Below are 15,317 nucleotides of genomic sequence, written 5' to 3'. Positions count from 1 at the left end.
CAGTCGGTGCACACACAAAGACTCAGACTCCTGGGATGGCCATCATATGGCCAAAGTTTCAGCACGCGCCTTGTCTGTGATTATCAATTGCTTTCTAGTTAGGTAGCTCACTTGATTGTGAAACACATCCGCAGACCGCTAGGGCTGAAGTCATGTGTGAGGTGGTGCTTGTGGTGTGTTTAGAGAAAGTGCTTTGTTGACAGAGGCTTGGACACACGAAGACGCTGCTGCTGTGATGAGTGAAGATGCCCGGTGTTCCGCAGAGAGTGTTCGCGCTGCCCAGACAGCTTTCCCTGCTGCTGCCCGCCGTCATCAACCCTTTCGTGCACGACCTTAAGTTAACCAAAGCCGAAACAATCAAAGTGAGTGCTGCTCTCCATTTGTGACATGCCTGTCAATATTATTCTTCACTGACGTCATTCAGGTCTTCATCGTATTAATGTGTCCACTTCTATTTGATTTGCCTATGATCCGTTTCCCTCTGCACTGCATGAACTCGTTTTTTCTCCTTCCTCCGATAACTGATAAATCTTACTGGTTGAATAGGAAAAATGTCTAGTAAATGCTCTCAACAAATGTAAAACGTTTAATTAGTAAGATAAGTAAACACATGAGAAATATAAAAATTCCCTCTGCTGAAGAGTGTTCAGATGATGTTACTTCTTGTTTGTTACAATATTACAGTTAACAGTTTTGTAATACGGGAAAATCACGCAGTAACGCAGTTCACAACATGTGGTAGAGAGAATGTTATAAATGTTGCATTTCTGATCATTTTAAATAGTTAATAAGATGTTTTACTACAGTATAGAATATAAATATAGATAGATAATGGAAAATTAGGCATGGTATGTTTTTAATTGTTGAACACAATCAAGATTTTAAAGGGGCTTAGTTTACATGCTGGGTCGGTGTATCTCAAACTTTCTCAAGCAATGTTTGAGGTAACCCAACCCCATCTTATATGCTCAGCTATTTTCCATATTTTGAACTAATTATGTGAAAGATGCTTTTTCAGACTATTTTGTTTTCTGATTCCAGACATTTTTTTAAAAAAGTGTATGTCCTTCAAAACAAGTATAAAACTATATTTTTCTTTACTTTTTTTTTTTTTTTAATTTATTTTATTATTATTTATTTATTTAATTTTACATGAGTTTAAACTACAGGGCTGTTGAATGTTTGAATCTGATTTGGTTTTATTATGAATGTTTTCTTGACTGCATTGCATGTCCACATAATAGTTTATTCTGTCAACCTGTTGCCAAGAATGGAAGATGCGCTGGGTTATTTGTATATAAGATAAGTTAATGAAATGTATTTAAAAAATAACTGTCATATTAATGTAGTGTTTAATTTTTTTTTAATGTAATTTGTGTATCTAGTGTTTTCTTCTGGGAATCATCCTTGTGCCGCTCCGTGGCATTTTCTTGCTTCTCGTTCTCATGATGATGTGGCCGGTTTCTGTCATGATAACATTCAGACAGTCTCTGAAAGGAGCAGTGGAGCCCATGACTGGCTGGAGAAGGTAAAGACCGGTCCCTGTTCACTCATGTTAAACACAGATACATTTCACCTCCTACATTTCAGCACTAAAATATACCTTTTTATGTGCGTCTCTTTTGCGCTACATATACTCCTGGCCTACTAACTAAACTTGACATTTAGCACATCAAACACTGCACCTTAACCTTACAGATAGCACTACCTCTTTCCATTTGTTGATTTTGTCTTAGTTTCTGATTTGTTCCTTTTGCTGCATGCTAAAAAGATAAACCCAAGCTAATAGTGGTCTGTCAGGAGTTGTGGGTAGAGGAAGGTGGGTTTTATGTGTGTTTGTTTCCTCTGTATTAATAATAGATGTGAGAGATGATTTTGATGATGTGAAATTTGTGGTTTGCATATCAGCAGTTACACATAATTGCTGCATTACAGAACCCCTCCAGTTTGTTTAATTCATGCTTCTCTGTGAAAACAAGCCACATGGTTTATTGCAAAACAGCTCATTTTGCTGTTTCTCGTTTCTTCTTGAATTGACCACACTGATCAGATTAATGAAGTCTTAGCGTAGGAGGTAGCACAGCGGTTGGAGGGATGTGGTTATTCTCTAAAATGATGCAACAATCTGCTGATCTGACATCCGATGAGCACAAGGTGTCAAAGCCGTTAGTATGTTGGATTAATTAATGTCATTATCCAGTAAAATTCCTCATGTTTGTGTGCTTGTATATGTGTGTTTGTGGACAGGATCATGCACAAAAGAGTGATGACCTTTCTAGGTCGGCTGTATTTCTTCGGCATGGGCTTCAGGGTGGTGGTGAAGGGGAAGAAGGCCAGCAGTGCAGAGGCCCCCATTCTAGCTGTGGCCCCCCACTCTTCTTTCTTTGATGCCATTGTCTGTATCGAAACTGGTCTTCCCTCTACTGTATCCCGTTCTGAGTCCCTGGAAGCACCAATCTTTGGCAGTATGGATATTTGCATCAATATTGGTCTACACAAAAACAAAATCTAATGGCGAATGGTTTTATAATGTGTTCCAGTAGCGTTGAATATGTATGCTTTCTTTATCAGTTTAGTTTCTGTTACTGCAAATTGTGAGTACCACAGACAACACAAAGAGACAAATCAAAACAAAACCAGGGCAGAAATTTAAAAAACAATTATTGATGTTAATTTTGTATGTGTTATTATGACTATTATCATTACTTGGCATTCCCTTATTCTTCAGTGGGTAAGATGATATTATGTTCCCCAGGGTTTTTGCGCTGTGTGCAGCCAGTGCTTGTTTCACGCAAAGATCCAGACTCTCGTAGAAACACTATCCTTGAGATTGAGCGGAGAGCAAAGTCAGGAGGACACTGGCCACAGGTGAGCGTCTCTACTTCTAGCGTCCTAAAGGTCTGTAACAACACTAATTTACTCCATTACCTCATACATGAAAGATTTCACTACCTCATTTAAATGTTTTTTTATTCACATGTGACTTTAAAATGGTCAAAAATAAAACCGTTAAAAAAAGGTTTTAAGAATACCTTGTGAATCTGACCATGTGATACCAAAGTAACAAACAAAGTTTTCCAAATTTTGAAAGCAGGAAATTACTGTACTGTACTTCCCCAGCTAGAATAAAGGATGTCCGGTTCCAAAACAATGGTGTCAACATTTTGGATTTTTAATTAGTTTATTCAGCAGTAAATGTAGTAAAAGTAAATGTAAATATCTTTTTTATTTTCTTTTCCAGGTGCTCATTTTCCCTGAAGGAACATGTACCAACAGATCATGTCTCATTACCTTTAAACAAGGTTAGCAGATTGTTTATTTTTGTTGATATTCTATTAATTATGCATAATAATTATAACATAGACACTATAATACAAAGTCAGTACATAATGAAGATTGTATATTAACTGCACCATATGGAAATCTTATTGTCTGTTATCAGATAACTGATTTTACTAATGCAAATATATACAAGAGAAAGGAAAAAGAAACTATCATGGTGTTATGGGACATGGTTTGTTTCTGCGTACTATAAAAAGTAGAATGAGGTCTGCTGAAGCCAGCAAAACACAGCACATAAAAGAGAGACAGGAGTATTGTGTCTATGAATAGGTATTATCCACACCACTCAGACTTTATCCCCTTTGAGTCTGTGACATTTATTTCAATATATTTAAAAAATATATATGTGTTTGCAGTAGGATACATTAATTTAGCGGGTCAGAGTGATTATATTTATTTTTGTATTATGTAAGATTTATAGATTTCTCTCTACAATCAAGTCATGTCATTAGACCGTGTTTGCTTCATTGATAATCATTGATTGTCCGCTTGAGAACCTGTCAGATAGCTATGACCTGATATGTAGGGCATGGTTTGATCAATGGTGTGTCAGACAGGGATTTAACAGCATTCTGAAGCATTTGAGAATTTTTCATGAGAATGAATGAAAGGTGCTTATGTGCTACTCTCTTCTTAAACTCCACAGGAGCCTTTGTCCCAGGGGTCCCAGTACAGCCTGTTCTGATCAGATACCCAAATAAACTGGTCAGTATGAATTCAACAAAAGTCCTATACTGTTGTCATGATGCCTCCGTTTTTGAATAACACAAGAATTTTAAATATGTAAAATACAAATCCATAAATAACCAAAGAGCACTTTATTAGACCATAAAATTAGCATACAAATGCATACCAAGCAAACTGAAGGCTCTGCTGTCAGCTGCTGTCAATGTCAGTTGAGGACTTACATAATCTGCTGCTCTTGTGTGAATAGATCAATGTTCATACCTCTTTAAATGGAAGAATTCTTACCAAAGTGTGTATTTTTAATACTTATAGGACACAGTTACATGGACATGGCAGGGCCCAAAATCGTAAGTAGTAATAAATATAAACAAAGTCAGAAGTTTTAACACCGTTGATGAAATGCTTTCACAATTGGGTATTTTCCAATCACCGTTACAAGAAAAAAGTCACCAGAATTGAATATTATGTTGCAAGAAACACTCTGATGATGAGCCAAAAATGATGTTTCATTTGTTTATTGGAACTGAAGATGAGAGATATTTTATATTCAAACCAAATGGGGAAATAACATGCGGTCTGACTAAATTCTCATCTTCCTCCTTACACGTCGAGACATCTCTGCATGCGTAGTGTTGTAGATTGCTTTCTTAGATAAGCTTGGTTTTGAGACCCTTTTGTAGTATGTTATACAAGAAATGCAGTTGCACAGTCATGCATGTAAAGAGAGCAATGCTTCCTGAAATGCTGTTGGTTTGGAACCTCACCACCAGTTCCTGTTTTAGGGCCAGACTACTGCTGCTCACACTCTGTCAGCTCTATACTACAGTGGAGGTTGAGGTCTGTGAGAAACATTTGTGTATGTCATGATTATATGCTCAGCATTTTGCCCCTTTAATGAAGAAACATGAATGACTAAGCTAATCCCACATACTATATAGCTAATCTCCAAAAAGTTAAGTATATGTATTGCATTTGTGTTTTAGTTTCTGCCCCCTCAAATTCCTACTGAGATGGAGAAAAAGTGTCCTATCAAGTTTGCTCATTCAGTGAGAGCTGTGATGGCTGAGTAAGCATGCCTTGTTGCCATTTATTATTCTGTGTCTTTATAATATTATATTTATTGGATATTTAAGATGTGTGCACAATACAGTATTTCAGTGTTAATTTCTCACTCTGTCACTAGGTCTCTGGGCCTGCCGGTCACAGACCACACCTACGAAGATTGTCGTCTGATGATTGCAGCTGGAGAACTGACTCTGCCTATGGAGGCAGGTCTCGTGGAGTTTACCAAGATCAGTAGGAAATTGGAGTATGACTGTGTATTTAATAAAAAAATTTTTTAAAACATTTTGAGACTTGTATCCCACATGACACACCATTTAAAATCTTTGCTTCTGTCGTAACTCCAGATTAAAATGGGACAATGTGAAGAAGGAATTGGAGAGTTTTGCCAACATAGCCTGTTCCTGCAAAGGCGGCAGGATCACAATTGAGGAGTTTGCCGGCTTTCTCAAACTGCCTGTCAGTCCAGTTCTACAAGAGCTCTTCGCTCTGTTTGACAGGGTGAGTTTGTCTATAACTAACCACATGGAAAACGATTTGAAAAAGAACATCAGTTAGATCCAGAACAGAAGCTTATGTATAAAATGCTCTCAGATATCTGCTTTAAAGTCTGCTTAATAATATTTCCAAAACAACAAATCTATAGTGAATCTATGGTACTGGATGACTCTAACGGCATTATATTTTATCCACAGTGTGGTCTGTTTAAAGCATATGTTTTCTCTTTGTAGAATGGCGATGGGACCATTGATTTCAGAGAGTATGTCATTGGTGTCACAGTTCTGTGCCGCCCAGCTAATAATGAGGAAGTCATTCAGACAGTTTTTAAGGTACTGTGATGATATCACAGATAGCACTGATTTTATTGTGACTGTGCAAAGAATAAAAGAAGATTTCATCTGATAAAGATTAAAAGATTAAAAATAGTTTGTGGTTTGGTTTTTTGGTGCCAGTGGTTGTTAACACCTCGAGGTGGTTTACAAAAAAAATTATACACTACTACAGTATGAGGGAGTACTATAGTGGGATTTATCGTCAAAAAATGTTCACGTGTATCATGTGTCTTTGAATTCTTTCTACAGCTGTTTGACATTGATGAGGACAACTGTATCACACAAGAGGAGTTTAGCGGTTTGCTGCGTTCTGCTCTTGGTGTATGTGACCTTGACGTCCACAGCCTTTTCAAAGAAATTGATGCAGATGGATCAGGACACATAACTTATGGTCTGTATGCCAACTGTATAGCAACTACCACAGTGATAAAACTGTCACATTAATAGAGCTATCATTCAGAGAATACTTCTTTTATTCACACTTTTTATTAGGTGGCCTTTACTACTATGTACTTACATTTAAATTAATAATTTGGTACAGTGCACATATTGTGTACATACATGTTTTTACTTTGTACTTATATTTGAAAAAATATCTGCATGTAATTGCATCTGTAATTGATTTATCTAATTACATTTATAATTACACTGTCGACCCATTCTTTACACCTTAACCCACCCTTAAACCTCCCCAAACCTCAATAGCAAAAAAAGTGTTTTGCAATACAATACGAACACAATAAGTACATTTGTGATGACCTTCGTTTTTCAAACATGGTGTATGAAATTTAGCAAACAAATAACTGCTACTATTATAACCAATTGTTCTATGGGCTGTCATGATGATTACATTTGTTGCTACATTCAGTGTTTTATCCTTAGTTTTTTTTTTGTACATAGAAACATTTCTCAATGCTAAATTTCTTTAAACTAGTATCATCTTTATTAAACTAATCTTATTGATTTGAAAATATATTTAAGCATAATTGTTCCAATAAATGTTTAAATACAACTGCTCAGTGAGGACTCTCTGAGGATTTTCCTGTGAAGGTGCTTTACAATCATGGATTTGACTTGACAATCTAGGCAGTATCACAATCCAAATCTCTTGAAACCGATCATTTCATGTTATGATTTAACTTGTCTGAATTGAACCTTGACTTTGGGCTATCTGATGCATGCATTCAGCAAGCAAGAACTAGTAGATTTCTTATTCTGAATGCTGTTTTTCAGTTTAGGTTTAAAAGTCCAACAGAAGTTTCCACAATAAATTATTTAAAAGCATCACCCCAAGGCCCAAAGCTTTTTTCCAATGAAAGTATCATGGTTAGCAGCACACAGAGTATAATAATATTTTTTACAATCGCACTGGTGTGATTAGATCGTCCAGTGCGGCACAGCATCGCTCGCTGGCTGGCGCTGAGCCAGAGACAGATGCTGCATTATAACCAATCACACACGATTCTGCTGAGCTTATGAATGCAATGGCCAATCAGAGACGTTCAGATGAGTTTTGTTCACTTGCTCGCTGACTGATTATGTGGCAAATTCTCTCATCAGAAACAACAAAGTGCAGATGTGTGTACGAATGTATGTAAGATATTCATTTCACAGTTTAAACAGCTTCAGTGTTCATAATGGGAGTCTTTGAGAGTGCCTGAACTCTGGCTAGACTGAATGAAAATGTTCTTTGATAATGTAAATGTTATAATAAGCAACTTACAATATTGTCACATTAAATGCAAATTCAGTCATAATAAAAATTTTTTATGGCATGACGCCCATATCTGGCACTTAAGATAAAAGTCAGATTTTTATGTGAGCTTAATAGATTACACTATTAGTCTATTTTGCCCATCACCATTTATTGATCAATTGACAATCTATAAAGGTGCAGAACGCATTTAAAGCCTGCACATGTTTGAGAATCGAGATATTACCTAATGTAGTTTACATGTTTGGAAATATTTATAATAAAAAGAGGAAAAAAAAAAAAATCCTTTATCAGTTATACAGCATTACAACACAGCCCACCCCCTCAAATGCCCACTCAAAAATCAAGAGTGCATGACGCCCCTGGCAGCACATGATTCCATTCTGTGTATGTAAATGCCTTGGGAAATATATGTGTGTGGAATCATGAACACTTTCGAGTGAAGGCTTGTTGTTGTCGGTCTCATCTATCAGTTGTCAAGGTTGAATCATGACTGGGATTGGTCTTTTGTAAGACTTGTTGAAAGTTTTGTGAGTTGATTTCAGCCGCATGCCAAATTAAATCAAGGATGTTTTCACAGTGTCTGTTGTAAATATCCTATTTCCCATATCATATTCATATTATGTTATTCATTCATTAATGCCTGCCACACTTACTTGATTAGTGTGGTTTCTTTTTGAGTATCAAAAGAAGTATAAATCTGTAGTAAATTTGCTTTCTCTATTTGTCTCTCAGATGAGTTCTGTTCCTTCGCTCTCACCCATCCGGAGTATGCCAAGCTCTTCACCACCTACATCGAGCTACAGCGTTACCAGGGGCTTCAGGGGGAGGAGCTCGATTTTGATGCCAGTTTGTCTGAGTGCTGTACTGCTTCTCATAGTAAGCACCAAGAGGACAGTACCTCTGATAAGAAAGATGACTGACAGCATGCAGCCATAAGGTTCATTTTCTGCCACGCCATTTAAACACGTGCATTAAGCTTGGGCGGAAGGATTGTACTCTCACATATGCCATGTCAGCAGTTTTTTGTTTTCACCACCAAGTATTTCATAAACTATTCAGTGGTTTATTTAAAGGGTTTCAGATAAATGCAAATGCACACAGGCATGTTAAAATGTTTTGGTAACACTTTAGGACAGGGGCCAATTATCCCTTTTAACTAGTAGCTTATTAGCATGCCTATTGTTAACATAATGGCTGTTTATTAGTATTTTAAGGACATATTCTGCATGGACATATTCTACATCCATAATCTTACCCAGTACCTAAACCTGAACATTACCTTAATAGCTATTAATAAGCAGCGAATTAGGAGTATATTGAGGCAAAAATCATAGTTAATGGCTGGTTAATTGTGAGAATTGGACATTGAAAATACATTTTAATCTTAATCTGCAGCTAAAAAGGTAATTTTATTGTTATAACACCCCTCAACCTTTTAGACACGAAGCTTAGTTCCAATTCTGTTTTTATGCATTTTATTTGATAATGTCTAATAAACAAATATATATTATTTGAATATATCTAACCTGGAAAATTAGTTTGTGATTGCATTGGAGATCACATGCTTGTGTGTCTTTAATGGAAAAGTGTATATTTCTTATAATGAATATTTTACAAAAGAGATTGTTATACAAATACCAAGTTTCTTTTCTTTTTTCCTTTTCCCCCCTTTCTGCTCAGGGATGTTGGTACAGAAAGCGAGTTGTAATCAAAGGTTTAACTTTGCATCTTGTTTTTATTTGCATTCCCATCGAGGGGAGATGTTGCTGAGTTAGCGTTCTGTCCCTGCTGCTTGTTCAGACTAATACTCTGTTGCATCCGCTGAAAATAGGCCAATTTGTGAGCAAACAGGCAACACAACACGCCTTGATTCAAGGGCTTGATTCCAAATGATCCCTCTGCAGTGGTATTTATTTAGCTATGCAGGTTGCAATTATGATTTTGTTAACACAGCAAAGTTAGCTTTTTTTGCAATTAAAATAATCCTTTGAATTTTAACTAGTATGTCTTGTCCCTTTTATGTTTGAGTGCATGAACACTTGTTAGAAAAGTTTGTACACTCTTGTGAATTGTCAGAAAATACAGAAGAAAAACTGCTGATAAGCAGCCTGCTAAGAATACTTTCATACTGAAAACTTCCACTAGGTGACAGCAACTCCTAGTATATACAAAAAGCAGCTCGTCTGCATAAACCGCTCCTCATTTCCAAAGAAATCTTTAGTGAATGTGCACATACTGGAAATGTACATCCACAATATTAGATAAACTTCTGCTTTTATGGAGTTTCAGAATGCATGTGTACAAAGTTAAAAATAATAAAATGAAAAGTCACTTCTCTGCTCTCAAGTGATTATACAATACCATATAATTGAGGTCAAAGGTCATGTTTCATCATCTGTGCTGTTACTCAGCTCTGTCCCAAATAGCAGCATAAGCATCTACAATCGGAGTTCACACATCTTTGCAGTCAGCGTTTGGGTACGTACAGTAGGTATCTCACAAAACTGGACAAGCTTCTGAGGAAGCATGATTTTTTTAATTATAACATTTTTATTGATAATGCCATTTTTCTCTTGGTAGCAAAATTGAGAGAGGTTTGGTGGAAACCAAGTGTATTTAATTACTACTACAATACTGATTTCTTGTCATAAATGAAATCTTAAGTTCAAGCCATTGTTTAAAAAGAACAGGGCCTCAGAATTACATTGATTCACGATAGTCAAACACAATGCCTGCAACGCCTTTTCAAGTTTCCATCAGCGTAGGATGAAATATCTGACCTCTTTAATATCATAAAGGAGGTTGGTAAAGGAGAAACAGGTTCATCATTAAGCGGTTTCTGTAATGTACCTTCTGTTGTGCTGAGCTGCAGTATATCAAAACCAAGTCAATCAGTAAGAGTACTCCGCAAGCGACTTGCAGAGCTTTTGTCCATATAATATCATCAGAGGGCAGGTCAGGGACGACGATATGATGATGTCTTATGAGCAGCTAATGTTCTCTCTCTCTCTTGTCTTGATACAGCAGGATGAAGGATGGGATTGCACTCACTTCATTAAAGTCCTGCTGCTCCACACGCTGTGATAACCAGCTGTGATTTCCACCGTCAATTTGTTTTAACCTTTTCAAACATGACGGGGGCATTTCATTAAATTCATTTCATTTAATCACAATTGATGAGATTGCATGGAATCAATTAAGTCACATTGTTGTTACTGTTTCTCTCTCTCTGTCTCTCGCTGTCTCCATGTCCATCTTTCTTTCTTTCGCTCTCTTTCTACCTATTTTGCTCACAATATTGCAGCATTCATTTTTATTTCAGCCTGAGGTGAGTCTGCCTAGTCAAATTGTGGGCAATCAGCCCAAGTAATCTGGTTTTATTTGCACAAGACCAAACAAGAGTTAGCTGTTAGGGCTTTGACTGGGCGGTCTGTGATGGAACAGATGAGGGGGCTGATCGGGGGCTCGTCTGAAAAGGTCAGTGCTACACTGCTAATTGATGGGTTGCAAAATAGCTGCAAATCACCGACCCTTCACTCCCACTGTATGTGTAGACAATATATAGGCATCAAATACTTTTCCCTTAGAAGGAAATGTATAGCATACTGCATCTTTTCTCTTTCTTCTCTCTCCCTTGATCTTAGCTTTAATTTGTTTGTCAAAATGTCAGAATGAGGGCTTTAAATCGCTGTTTTATCGTTTTCATTTCTCTCTCTATCTCTCTTTCTTTCTTTCTTTTTTGTATTTTTTATTTGGAGCGATCATGCCTACGGAGCCGGAGGGCCTGACCTTGGAAAGAAGCATCTTATAGCTCCTCTTATAGTGAGAGCACATATAAAACATGCATTAAGCTTTCGCCATCCGTAGGATGAATTAATGCTGATGTATACAAATCTATTCTCTCAGACAGAACAAGCAAAGCATAACATTCAATTTCATGCATTTCATCAGCACACCTGCTTTTGTTTTAGTATGACATGTAGTATGTTGCTCATAAAAAGATGATGAAATATAGTGCACAATGCACTGATGTTAAGGCCTAGATATTGTGAAATAGATTCTTTGTGGCAAGGCATTAATTCTTGGTAAAAAAACCCTTCCCATATATATATATATAATACATATACTACTTTTTAAAATATTTTTTATGCTTTTGAAAGATGTCTCGTGCTCACTAAGGATGTTTATTAGATAACAAATAAATTAAAAACAGTAATACTGTGATATTATTCTGATGTAAAAACATTTTTGATGATGAGGAAATTGGATATAAGGAAGTTCTTCACTTGTGTATCTGTAATGACAGTTGTGACACACAGATCAATTAATACTAATGTTAAGTTCAATTGAAAGCTGTATGCTGCTGGCTTTTGTAGGCCACAATAGTTTTATAGTTGTGAGTGAATTATTCATTCTGCCTAAAACTATCATACATGCCTCTGCACTCTTATTGAGCAAAATAACATTACTCATATCCTAATTGATACTCTGAAAAACAGGTCTCAAAACAACTGTCAACAAGTCTGGCTACTCATTTAATTACAGATTACAGATCTTCTACAACAAAACTGTACTGTGAACTAGAACAATGTACGTCAACATTGGGATTAGGATTGATCTCATGCCGAAATAGGCTACTGTACACAAAAGGGCTCCTGATGTTAACCAGGATAGATTTAGCCAGAATTAAGTGATGGAGTGGTGGTTTACTGCTAATGTAGGAAGTATTTGCCAAACATTATAGCTAAATGAATGGCAGCTACAAAAATCTTTTGTATGGGATTTAGAAAGAAATTAATGAATCTCAATTTCAATCTGACCATGATTAATAAGGATTAGAAAAGCAGCAATACAATTGTTGACTTACTTTAAGTCCTTTTAAATATGTACTGTAAAAGTGTATACAACATCAAGATTCATTATCTTAAAGGGGTCATTTAATGTGATTTCAAGTTTTTCTTTCTCTTTGGAGTGTTTCAAGCTGATTGTGCATAGATAAGATCCCTGAAGTTGCAAAGACTAAAGTCTCAAAACCAAAGAGATATTCTTTATCAAAATGAAGACTCTTCCATGCCCCTCTAAAATAGTTCGTTCAAACATGCCCCCACATCTACATCACTTTGTGGGAATATTTGTGTAATGCCGCCCAAATGTTCACGCAATGAAAGAAGGTGTGGTTTCAGTAACCTTAGTGTTGAAGCAGCCATGTCAGGGAGATGCTGTGTGAAAGTAAAAGCATTATATTTGGACTTCCGAAAGTAGATGCATTTAGGAATCTTTAAGATTACTTACAAGTTACAACATAACAGAACCGCATTTTATGGACAGTTTAGTGAACCTTGGAGAGGAGGTAATTCTGACTTGGCTACGAAAATCTGGGGCTTCTGAATCAGCTACTGTATGCTTAGTTATTATTTTAAATATTTGCTATTGACTGTTCAAATGTGGATTTTTGCGCATTGTGTGTGAGTATGTGCGCACAAGCACATCTGTGTGAAAGAGAAACCAGTCACTCACATCACAGTGGAGTCAGCTGTCTTAACTGTTTAGTGGTCAATACATGCTTTGTAAAAATGCACATGGCCGGCAGCCATATCACCCTGGAGCCCAAGACCGGTTTCCCACTGAAGCTAAGCAGGGCTGAGCCTGATAAGTACCTGGATGGGAGACCTCCTGAGAAAACTAGGTTGCTGCTGGAAGAGGTGCTAGTGAGGCCAGCAGGGGGTGCTCACCTGTGGTCTGTGTGGGTCCTAGTGCCCCTGTGTAGTGATGGGGACACGATACTGTCAACAAGCACCGTCCTTCGGATGAGACGTTAAACCGAGGTCCTGACTCTCTGTGGTCATTAAAAATGCCAGGAAGTCTTTCGAAAATAGTAGAGGTGTGACCTCGGCATCCTGGCTAAATTCGCCCATTGGCCTCCGACCATCATGGCCTCCTAACAATCCCCATATCTACTGAATGGCTTCATCACTCTGTCTTCTCTCCACCAGTAAGCTGGTATGTGGTGGGCGTTCTGGTGCAATATGGCTGCCGTCGCATCATCCAGGTGGATGCTGCACACTGGTGCTGGATGAGGAGATACCCCCTGACAATGTAAAGTGCTTTGAGTGCCTAGAAAAGTGTAAATGTAATGAATTATTATTATTATTATTATTGACCCCATATTCGTGATATTGATCTGTCACAGAAATGGAAACTGCATAATTAGGGGAATTCAAGAATATTAAATAAAGTCCTTGTTTATTGCAATCAGTGACTTTTTACTGTAAGCCCTGGCACCGTTGATCATCTACTGCTTTGAGTTTCATTTAAATAAAATGTATTGTACCCTGAACTGGTGTATAGATTTACCATGCAGAATCAATTTTATGTTAAAAGTCGGCTTAAATATTAGATAAAATGAAGATCAGAGGTCAATGATTGTGTTTATAGCCTGAATATAAGATGCCCACAGATATTGTAGTGGTTCATATGGCAGATAATACCAGTGATTGCTCCAGTCTAACTCCTGAGACTAACTGCAATATTGATGCAAAATATTCAAACATCCTTTATGCTTCAAGGAAAGGATGCTTTGCTCTAAAGGTGACCTTCTTTAGCATCACCCTATCTTACATGTATGGCAACATCCTGAAACAGAAATGAGAGATTCCAGTTCCTTTGGAGGAAGAATGTGTATTAAGGAATAAATAAATAAAAAAACCCTCTAAAACCCTGCTCCTTACTTTTGTTATCTAATCTGAAACCAAATATGTACAAAACTGCACAAAAACAGGCCTGTAAAGGTTTCATAAAAGAAACGCTGGAGAGCTTTAAGGGGACATTCATTGACTTTAATGGGATGAACTGATTGGCCATATCTAATAGAAATCGTCGCCTTTGGCTAAAGCGGGTGTGGAATTAGATTACATGTGGAACACAATGCTTTTACTGCTTCTTAGAAAACAACTAATTGAATCTATGTAGAAGAAGAGAGAAGAAACAGGCAACTCAAAGAGGAATAAAAACAGACTTTAAAAAAATTTTAGTAGTGATGGGAGATGGACATAGCTTTAATAAGTTTATATTTTATGCATTCTTGACAAAATACACAGGGTGTGAATTAAGAGAGGGATTTGGGAAATCTGACCCTTCTAATTGTAGAGGGGAAGTGAGCAGTATTTTTGAACACATTTAAAATCAACTACATATAAGATGATGATTCATATGACATAAAGCTGTTTTATTTTGCATGGAGCAAATCCCCACATAGAGATAATACTTATATGGCCAGATGAATAGGCCTACTATCTTAGTAACTCCCAATGCAATACTTTTTAAAATGTATTTATTTATTTTCCAATGCACAATGTTTTAGTAAAGATGTAGATTACAAGATTCAGTTTGACTGAGTTTACAGACATAAGCAATGGCAAACAGCAATGGTTTGTTCCTCAAGCGCTTTCTATCCAGATCAGTCTTGGACAAACATTGACAAAACATATAGGCCCATTCACACAGAACAGGTTTCTGTGTTCCACTGCATGTCCTTTTAATTTCTTTTTCAATGCAAACATGCCTTTGGGAGAAGATTTACATTTGGATAACATTTAGTGGCATCTTACAAACTGAAAGAACATGTTGTGTTGACATTAAATTGAATATTCAGAAATCAGAATATTGATAAAAAACTA

The 15,317-nt window shown here is 36.8% G+C and overlaps 1 protein-coding gene across 1 annotated transcript; it reads left to right on the top strand.

Annotated features, from left to right (window-relative positions):
* Positions 1–92: 92 nt before the first annotated feature.
* On the top strand, positions 93–9,976 carry LOC132121976 (lysophosphatidylcholine acyltransferase 2-like). Its single transcript, XM_059531757.1, has 14 exons — positions 93–362; positions 1,386–1,528; positions 2,248–2,465; positions 2,756–2,868; positions 3,242–3,302; positions 3,989–4,047; positions 4,342–4,376; positions 4,812–4,866; positions 5,013–5,095; positions 5,213–5,338; positions 5,439–5,592; positions 5,823–5,921; positions 6,174–6,315; positions 8,374–9,976. The coding sequence occupies exons 1-14, from the start codon at positions 246–248 to the stop codon at positions 8,559–8,561; spliced, it is 1,593 nt and encodes a 530-aa protein (XP_059387740.1). The 5' UTR covers positions 93–245; the 3' UTR covers positions 8,562–9,976.
* Positions 9,977–15,317: the final 5,341 nt, after the last annotated feature.

Source organism: Carassius carassius, chromosome 3 (assembly GCF_963082965.1).
Source record: "Carassius carassius chromosome 3, fCarCar2.1, whole genome shotgun sequence".
NCBI classification, from domain to species: Eukaryota; Metazoa; Chordata; class Actinopteri; order Cypriniformes; family Cyprinidae; genus Carassius; species Carassius carassius.
The sequence above is the reverse complement of the archived record's forward strand: the minus strand, read 5'-3'. Positions and strand labels throughout refer to the sequence as shown.